This window comes from Morone saxatilis, unplaced genomic scaffold, assembly GCF_004916995.1.
Source record: "Morone saxatilis isolate NCDOM2014 unplaced genomic scaffold, NCSU_SB_2.0 Contig2, whole genome shotgun sequence".
Lineage (NCBI taxonomy): Eukaryota > Metazoa > Chordata > Actinopteri > Moronidae > Morone > Morone saxatilis.
The window spans coordinates 19,829,332-19,838,979 of record NW_023339762.1 but is presented as its reverse complement, the minus strand read 5'-3'; the positions used below and the strand labels follow the sequence as shown (position 1 = coordinate 19,838,979).

General features: G+C 42.6%; 1 protein-coding gene across 1 annotated transcript in view; it reads right to left on the bottom strand.

Annotated features, from left to right (window-relative positions):
* Positions 1-9,648, bottom strand: part of itpr2 (inositol 1,4,5-trisphosphate receptor, type 2) — a 52,788-nt gene that overhangs the window by 31,867 nt on the left and 11,273 nt on the right. The window contains exons 17-36 of the mRNA XM_035664916.1: positions 7,880-7,999; positions 7,474-7,656; positions 7,073-7,324; positions 6,842-6,989; positions 6,604-6,751; positions 5,625-5,812; positions 5,398-5,521; positions 5,233-5,290; positions 4,730-4,895; positions 4,256-4,423; positions 3,585-3,671; positions 3,375-3,500; positions 3,114-3,236; positions 2,663-2,863; positions 2,292-2,543; positions 2,023-2,148; positions 1,699-1,827; positions 1,290-1,410; positions 823-1,004; positions 507-649 (exon numbers count right to left, since the gene is read on the bottom strand). Coding sequence (XP_035520809.1) covers positions 507-649; positions 823-1,004; positions 1,290-1,410; positions 1,699-1,827; positions 2,023-2,148; positions 2,292-2,543; positions 2,663-2,863; positions 3,114-3,236; positions 3,375-3,500; positions 3,585-3,671; positions 4,256-4,423; positions 4,730-4,895; positions 5,233-5,290; positions 5,398-5,521; positions 5,625-5,812; positions 6,604-6,751; positions 6,842-6,989; positions 7,073-7,324; positions 7,474-7,656; positions 7,880-7,999 — 3,045 coding nt within the window. The remainder of the gene's footprint in view (positions 1-506; positions 650-822; positions 1,005-1,289; positions 1,411-1,698; positions 1,828-2,022; positions 2,149-2,291; positions 2,544-2,662; positions 2,864-3,113; positions 3,237-3,374; positions 3,501-3,584; positions 3,672-4,255; positions 4,424-4,729; positions 4,896-5,232; positions 5,291-5,397; positions 5,522-5,624; positions 5,813-6,603; positions 6,752-6,841; positions 6,990-7,072; positions 7,325-7,473; positions 7,657-7,879; positions 8,000-9,648) is intronic.

The following is a 9,648-nucleotide window of genomic DNA, read 5'->3' as shown; positions in this document are numbered from 1 at the left end:
AGGCTCATTGATGCACGTGGGGAATGAAGGCTGGCCCGTGTGGTCCGATCCAACAGATGAGCTACTGTAGCTCAAACTGCTGAAAAAGTTAACTTTGCAGTTTGTTGTGTATGGGCCTGCGTAGCTGCAGACCAGTCAGGGTGCCCAGTCTTTGTAATGTTGTTAATTTAATTTTTTTTTAATTTTTGTAATCTTTAAGTTAACACATACTGAATGTCAGCAATGTCTTCTAAGAAAAACCCCATGGTGGAAGCATGAATTTAAATAAAGATAATTATACAAAAAAACTAATTGATGAAATGTGTGAATTGTATGGCACAAGTAAGAAGTAAAAAAATAACAATTATCAACAACTTCTCTCAAAAGTCCTAACTTATCTAATACCAAACTAAGACGTCAGTAATGTCTTCCTTGTAACTAGACTAACGCTTAAAATGTGGCCTCCAGGTGTGGAAACTGAGGATTGTGTTCTTTGTTCCATACACAGGTTATGGACAGTGACTTACTTAGACATGAAAGCACCGCTCTCGCAGCGTAACCGAGCAGCCTCTGGAAACAGCAGCTCGGGGCTGTGAAGAACATCCACCAGCACAGAAAACTCTGCTTGAACCTTTGGACTGAACTGCTCCTCCAGAAGAGACACGACCCCCTGTACATCACACACAGACCCACATAAAGGCTTGATCAGATGAGAGGGATTGATACTGCTGAAGACCACCAACAAAGTTTTCAACTTGGACTCTCCTGTTTAATAAGCATTAAGCTTATGCGGTCCCAGAGCCGCCATGGCTGTAGACTCTAGTCTTGTTAAAAAGTATTAACCTGCAGCTTCTCAATGATGTTCTTGTAGTCGGGGCCACCGAGAGGCTCCTTACGCGGTCGCGTGCGGGCAGAAATCCTCCAGTCCTTGGCTGCTCGCTGCACCATGTTGCTGTGGACCTTGAGAGACAAAGTGTTGACCTGACTGTCCAGGTCCACTGGGATGGCGATGGCCCGTGCCTTAGCTGTGGAACAAATGAAGGGTTAGATGTTGGTGTGAGTTGTGCAGCAAACACGACACAGGCGTCCTAACCAATTGATCCAGTAGAGCTTCTCAGTGGTTACTGTGCAGCTCATACTTACACTGTGACATGAATTTGTGAATAAGTGAGCCATCTCTGAAGTACTGGCACAAAACCATAACAATCAATACATTTATTATTATATTTATCATTAATTTACATTTTAATAATATATATTTTAAATGTATTTCAAAGCTTAAGGCTGGACAGCAGAGTAGCAACACTCACCAACGTCAGCCAGTGTTTTGATACAGCTCTCAATATTAGCCTTCTGAGCTGAGTTGATCCAAGTGCAGCTGTAGATCCTAAAAGCAGACTGGAGCAGCTTGATGAAGACAGACTGGTTTGTCTGTGAGGAGAGAGAGCATGGAATACTGTTTCTTTTTGAAAGGGCATAAGTGTACAGAAAGACAGAGATAATCCTGATGGAAACACTTGAACATTGTTTCTGATAAGAGACATTATTACAGACTTCTGTGGAAAAAACACATCAAGCAGCTACTTTAGGTACAAATGTCTGCAATGAAACTATTTTATTGTAAAGTAGCTAAAAAGTTGGCAAAGGATTTGGACGCGCCAAGAGTGAGCCTTCCTTCTGCGGGCACATTTCACCTACTTCAGAGCTGAAAAACAATACCTGCAGGTTGGAGTGGTTGACAGAGAATGGCGAGCTGAAGAAACCCTTAACAATGGCCATCACTGTCTCTGTCACATACTTCTCCATGGCAGGATCGGCATGGTTACGGTCTGTGGTAGTGTTGCACACCTTAAATGCAAAAATGAAAGAGAGGAAAACTTCTAAACGGGCCCAATCTCACATTACATCTCTATCATCTTTTCTACTCATGCAGTATGTGAATAGATTTAGCATACACGTAAGCCTCAATGTAGCTTGACACTTACACTGCCTCATTAGAAAATTATCAGGCAGACATATGTGACCTTTAAATCTGAGACTTACCCTGGACATGTCTACCAGGAAGTTGTCAAAGAGCTTCCAGATATGGTTGGAGGTATAGATCTCCTTCATTTCTACCTCTGTGTCCACGTAGCAGTGATTCACAAAGTTCACATAAGCAGTTTTCACCTGGGGGATAAAGAAATAAGACATAAGATGCCTAAAGAGAGAAGATTGTACCCAAAACATTTCTTCAAAATGTATTTATTATTTAGCTACAATATAAAACTAAAGCTTTATTATTATTTCTTGTAAAACTGTCCGGCCTTTACCTCTGGTATACAGTGGACATCTGTGACAACTTTGACAATGTCATCCAGTGGTAGCAGAGAGTTGCATTTCAGCTCAGTGTAGACATTCTTGCCCTCGGTGCAGGCAGCCAGTAGTTCCACGAGCGTATTGTGGTAGGCCAGAGCCCCATCTTCTTCTGTTCGCTCTCGCTCTGAGCCCATCATCTGCAGCAACACTGGGAAGGAGGAGCGGTCATTGTAGAACACCAGCACATCCTCACCTCCGTTCACCAGCTGGATGTACAAACAGAGACCCCAAAGAGTTAGTTATGTGACATAAATTCAGGGTGCACCTGCAGTCTTGCCAAGTATCATGTGGTTTGATGTCATGTGAAGAAAATGTTTATTCTTACCTCTGTCATGACTTTGTCCTGACATTTCTTCACATACTTCCCATCAGCTTTCACAATGGTTTCCAAGAACTTGAGGTACTGAACATGTCTCCCATGTGTTTCGATGCAGTGGACAAAATGATGGACCACACGGTCACTGATCTCATTGCACAGCTGGAAGTTGTTCATAAAGATGTGGCGCATTGTCTCTGCTTCCAGCAACTGGTGAAAAAGAATATTCAGAACTACATGATCTTCATAAAAAACAGTATACTGATTTATTTGTATAACAGGAAAAAAAAAACAGCAGGACAGCTATCACTTTTCAGGATGCTGTTGTTTTGGAACTTGTATTTTTCCATTATAGGCTAATTCTGCAGACGCTACAGCATGTTCTGCTAGAAAAGGGGACCTCCCTAAAAAGTAAGGCATGTCAACAAGGAAAAAGTACAGCAAGATCATATCAACATACCCCTGGAGTGAGGAAAAGGTTCAGATGTTTATTTAACAGAACTTGGTTCTGAGGGTTTCCTCTGCAGAAGTTTTGCAGAAACGTATGTGCCAGGGTCATGATCTCATTCATCTTCTCATCAGTCTGTGGAACGGCAGAACCAAACAAATAAAAGGAAAGACTATTAGAGAGAATGTAAGACAGAAACCATGTTACAATAAGATTTCACAGAAACATCAAGTGTGACGGGTCATTCAGTTGGCCGTTTTGATTGTTGCTCACTTTCTCATAGGGGATCTGCAGCAGATCCAGCACCACAGTATGCACCCCCATGTTCTTCAGCAGCCTCTGCTGCTGCACACGACTCTTCTTACAGGGATAACACAGCTTACTGAGCCGCAGTAGGATCTAAATATCAGACAAACGTCTATTACAGACACACCACAGAACAAAATGACTAGAATAACCTGGAAATAAAGACACAAAGCTCACCTCTTTGACAATGTTATAGTTGTTTGCTTTGTTGCTGTCAATTTGTGGTTTATTATCTCCATCCTGTACTGGGCTCAGCACAACCTCCTGGCAAGAGAAATACATGAAGATAAAACCTTTAGCAACTACATTAAATTATCCATTTTGATTTTATTAATACATTTAACAGCATATTAAGTGTTTTAATTGCTGTAAGGTTTTAACACATTTGACTAAAGCGCCACAATTCTTACACATTCACTCTAAAAGGTTTATCTTTGGCATGCAACAACCTCTACATCCAGTCTCTAATTACCAGGCATTTGTCTCAGTGTGGTGGGAAAAGTCCCTGCAATGATCAGCATCATCCTTATCATTGCATTATTGCATCAATAATGATAAAAAACACTATATGTTACAGGCTTGACAAACAAAAACTGATTTACAGCCGGTTCCTGTTCCGACAGATATTATTTATTATTCCTAAGTACTAAGCTAACAAAACAGCTTTCCATTCACTTCAATGAACAATAACAACAAACCAAGAAGCCATTTACAGTGCAGCTGAATGACTGATTGGATGTTTAAGCTAAATATATTAACTTCCTCAGGCAAAATATATATCACACTAAAATCGGAAGAGTGAACTTTTGCTTTAAGAAGCTGGATACTATTAAATGATGGTACAGCACCTCAATGTTCTGTTCTTTGCCCTGTCTGACCCCCAGGTCTTCACCACTGTAGACTCCACTCTTCTCCACCCACAGCTCTGACTTCTCGACAGTCAGACGCAGCTGATCAAGGTCTGTCTTGATCTGCTTGTAGTTCTCTACATCCTGCTCAGACACGAGCAGCTGGACCTGGAAAACACACACACAGACACACGCACACACACTGGATGAGAAATAAACCAGACATAAAGGTACTAAAAGAAAAAAAGTGTGTGTGAAACCATATCTCTGCCAAGAAGTCTCAGTGCACCACTTTGGAAAGTCAGCGCATTGTTAAACTTGGAGCTTGTGCAGCTCTAGATTCCAGCTGAGGAAGTTCTTAGTGAAACAGTTTACAGCAGCTGCTGTTTTTGGAGAACCATCCTAATCTAAACTGATTACATCAACAAAAATCACTTAACTCAGGGAGTGCCTCATGCCACACTATGTCTCTACCTGTTTAAAGGCCTGCAGCACTTCAGCTCTTTGGCTGAAGTGTTTAAAGATGAGTTGCAGCGAGCCGGACACCAGTGGGGGGTAATCTTGCATGATGAGATGGATCAGAACCCTCAAAAACGTCCGTCCACCCTCATCGTCCAGCTCCACCGCACTTAACTCTGAGCTGAAATCATACATATGCGCGGGGTCAATCCACATGCACAATTACGCTTAGACTGGAGTTTTTTTAAGCAGGTGTTATAATTTCCAAAGAGTGTAAGGGACCAGATCAGCTTACATCTTAAAGTTATTATTTTTTTGGCCTTTACGCCTTTATTGATAGAACAGCCAAAGATTGACAGGAAAGGGGGGCAGAGAGAAGGGATGACATGCAGCAAAGGGCCACAGGATGGATTTGAACCCGGGCCGCTGCAGAAACTCCGTACATGGGTCGTCAGCTCTTCCGACTGAGCTAACCGGGCGCCCAGATCAGCTTACATCTTGAATGCAGTTTCACCTACCTGCCGGCAAACATGCTTTCTGCTTTGGTTGCAATCTCATCTATGTCTGGTTCAGAAGCTGGAGACAAAATAAAGCAGACAGGTCATTACGTATTGCAGGCTGCAGAGGTAAACACATTTAGAGTAGAACAGAAAATACACATATTAAAGAGAATAAAGTCTCACGTGTCACTGGGGGCATATCCGCCAATGAGACGGAGCTGTCAGTTATGCTCTTGTCCCCGAACTCTTTCTTGTAGATGGACAACAAGTATGTGATCCTATAGTCCAACCTCACACTCAGGATGAACTAACAGGGGAAACAAACACCCAAAAATACAATCAAACAGTTGAATAACACCCAAATTTTACTCATTGCATCACTAAAAGCACATCAAGTGGGTGGCGCTCACCTGCAGGATTTCAATGATCTTCAGCTTGGTGTCCATCACCATGACATCCTCATTGTCTGGCAGGAAGAGTCCTTTCCCGTAGCGCAAGGAGGGAGAGGTGTCGGGGAGGCTGTGCGGCACACCCCGACTCATCACCATCTGAGTCATCAATTCTCCAACTCCATGGATCGTACGCAGGACATTGTTGCCTGAAGGAAACATTCATCTTTACACATTTTGCACTGTGCAGGTGTAAAGTCTTTTTACATCTTTTCACATAGTTGACTATATTTCAGCTCAAGCCCGAGAAAGTTATATGTGCGGTGTCATAAAAGCCAAAGGACATCAAAATGCCCAGAAACTTTGTCCACTTATGTTAAACATTTCCAAAAGAGTTTTTCAATCCAATTTTCCTGTGCTGAATTATTTCCAAGAGCAAGATCTGTCCTTTCTGTTTCTGATCTGCAGAAAGTAATTTTTAACCTTATAACGACATGTCTCTAACTTCATATTTTGGTTCCACTGACATCCAGGCTTCTTTATCTTGTCCAAAAAACCTCTTCTAACAAGATCTAAGAACTATTACCCCATTTCTTTTCTCACTCTGCTAGCTCTGTGTTACTTTCACAGCTGAATTCTAAATTATAATGCTTTTATGCGTAGCCTTGCTCCTGCATATATTTATTAACTGCTGCATCCATGTTTCCCATCTAGAAACCTGAGGACTATTGACACTGGGCTCAGTGCTTCACTTGAAGAAGACAAATAATTTTGTCATATTTTAAAGCTAAATCATTTGTTTTTTATTAACTTGTTTTTTATTAATGTTGTTACCCAAATTACAGATCAGCCTCTTCACTGCTCAATTATCTTAGTCCCTTAAAGAGGAAAGAACAGTTCTACTCATTAGCTTTAAACTTTCAAGCTACTGTTTAAAGCGAAAAGCCTAAGTTGACCAATGCAATGAAATAATGCACTTATACTGTTTAACTGCACTGACCAGCCTCTGGGCTCTTGTTGAGCTTGTTCATGAAGGTGAGTGGGTGCTGGACAATATCCAGGATGGCCAGCAGAGTGCGTGTTAGACGCAGCAGCTCACTAAAGCTGTAGAAACCAAAGTAAACCAGGTTACGAGCCAGATTCACCACCTGGAAGAGAGAAGTAAAGCAAGCACATCACTGAAATAGCCTATGTGAGAAAATAAATGTGTATTTGCAAAAATGTTGAGTTTATTTTACCTCTAGTGTGAGTTCATTCTTGTCTTTGTCACCAAATGGAAAAGGCTGACTGACCACATCTCTAAGGTATTCTTCCACAAACTCCATGGTGGGAGCAAACTTCCTCTTCATCTCATCTCTTGAGGTGTCAGTAGACTCATACTCAAACCTGTGGTAAAGCACAATCACAATCATAATCACAACAATCACACCCCGTGCATAATACACGTTATTGAACAGATATACGCTCACTCATGGATGGTGATCTTGGAGGGGATCTCGGTCCAGAGGCGGGCGTAGCGTACAGGCACCACAGCCTCCTGTGGGTCACGGTCCACATGCATATGCAGCATGAGACGGCAGAAGGAGGCTCTGAGGTTGTAGGGTAGGCAGTCGTCAAACATGCAGCGCAGGATCAGATCCACAGGTAGCTGACTGGAGATCTGGTTGATGGCTAGGTACTGACGGTCCAGACACATTTTAGCAAACAGGTTGAGCTGGTACCTACAGAGCAAGGGAGGGATATGTGGCGAGAAAAAAAAACATGGGGAAAAGGGGTAAAACATACACATGGTTGTTTCAGCTATTTTTATTTTACTGAGGAAAGAAGGTGTAGAACATGGGGTCACTAAATGCAAGAATCCCACTGTCACCTGTAATAAGTGATGATATCTACATCCATCTTATGATTGCCCTTAGAATCCTGGGCCAAGTGTCGAATGGATTTGCCATGAGGCTCCTTGTGGCTGTCTATCCAGTAGAGCCAAACCTCCTCGTCCTCTACCTCCTCCTGCAGCAGAGATGACTCCAGGGTGGTCTCTGTGTTAGGGATTAGTCTGGGGAGGGGGGAGCGAGAGGGAGAGAATGTGACATAAAGCAGCTACTAGAAAAATTGCTCACATTACACTCTAATGTAGAGCTGCTGTTGGGGCACACTGGAGGAAACATGCTGTACAGAGCACTGTATGTGCGTGTTTATACGTGTTTAAAAATGAACGACTGAAATATGACAGGATCAGCTTGGATGTTTATATATAGATACCACGGGGTGTGACTCACTTGGTCTGGATGAGGATATCTGCGTTGGTGGGGTTCAGCATAAATTTACAGATAAGCTCCTGTGTGACGGGGATGGCAGTCTTGTTGGACACACAGAGATCAGAGAGATAATCCAGGAATCTGGGAGAGTAGACCAGACATGAATCAACACAACACAACACAATCAATGTTGTACACACAAAAAGATTCAGCATAGGAACACATGAACTGGTTGCACACATGGAAATGTGAGTGCGTTCCTGACAATAGCCTATGTAGCATCTTTGACTGTCACCTTCCCCCACCCATGTCAAAATGTTTTGGAAAATGCTTCACTCGTTATTATAATTACTCTAATTTCTTCTATGTATCTTACAGTATACACCAATCAGCCATAACATTATGAGCACTGACATGTGAAGTGAATAACAGTGATTATCTCGTTATCATGGCACCTGTCAGTGGTTGGGATATATTAGGCAGCAAGTGAACATTTTGTCCTCAAGTTGATGTGTTAGAAGCAGGAAAAATGGGCAGTGTGAGGATTTGAGGGACTTTGACAAGGGCCAAATTATGATGGTGAGACGACTGTGTCAAGCATCTCCAAAACTGCAGCTCTTGTGGGTATTCTTGATCTGCAGTGCAGAAGTGGTCCAAGGAAGAAAAGCGGTGAAATAGCAACAGCGTCATGGCAGCAAAGGCAAACTGATGCACGTGGGGAGCGAAGGCTGGCCTGTGTGTCCGATCCAACAGACGAGCTACTGTAGTTCAAACTGCCGAAAAAAAAATGCTGGTTCTGAAAGAAAGGTGTCAGAACACACAGTGCATCACAGTTGGTTGTGTATGTGGCTGCATTACATTATGACCACCTGGGCACCCTGGTGGCTGAGCGGTGTAGGTAATGTGGCTACAGCTCAAGGGTCAATAACAACACTTCACTGCAATGTTTGCTGATGATGTTTGCTGATATAAGTACTGGGATTTTAGAGTACTCCATTTTTTTTGTTCCAATCGTTCATCCAAAGCTGTTATTGTGGATCAAAATCCCTGAGCGTTTTTGAGAACATATCTATTTGGGGAAACCCAAACCTTGTTGTTCAGCTACCTGAAAGGATTTGATTCACCAAATACGAGTGAGATCTGAATACCAATGTGTGCAGGTATTAAGTCATGGCTGCATGGATGCTGATATGCAGCAGGTACCCTATGTCCTCAAACTTGTAGCCTTGTAGAAACTCCCCTTCCTCTTTGTTTTATTTCCATGTCCTTAGAAGTCATATAAAGCAAACTTTATATAAAAGAGAAAACGAGGAGAAAAAAACTGTCACCTTGATGTTTCCACTGCAGTTTTTCATTGAAGCTGGTCTCAGAGGACAAGTGCTAAGGAAAACATCATTATGTGGGGAGAAATGTACCAGTAATAAACCCAAATGGCACTGAGAGGTGCAGTTGTCAACCATGATAAATGGCACCTATGCATCCTGAATGTGTTTGGTGCCCTTGCCATGTTGACTCCCTCTCCTGAGGGCGGGCTCTCGACTGCTGGGTTTGGCCTGGAGCTCCAACCTTAACCCCTCCACTCGGGGCTCATCGCTGACAGGATGGAGGCGGCACCGAGATTGCCAGGAATTCTGACTCACAATGCTTTATGTATTTTCATTTGCATTGCGGTTGAAATGTGTCAAAAGTGTCACGCTCGAGGAAAATAATCTTTCCTCAGAGAAGGAATCACATAGCATAACCATGTTTTGCTGTAACATTAAAGGAAAGGCTTGCTTCGTGAATAACAC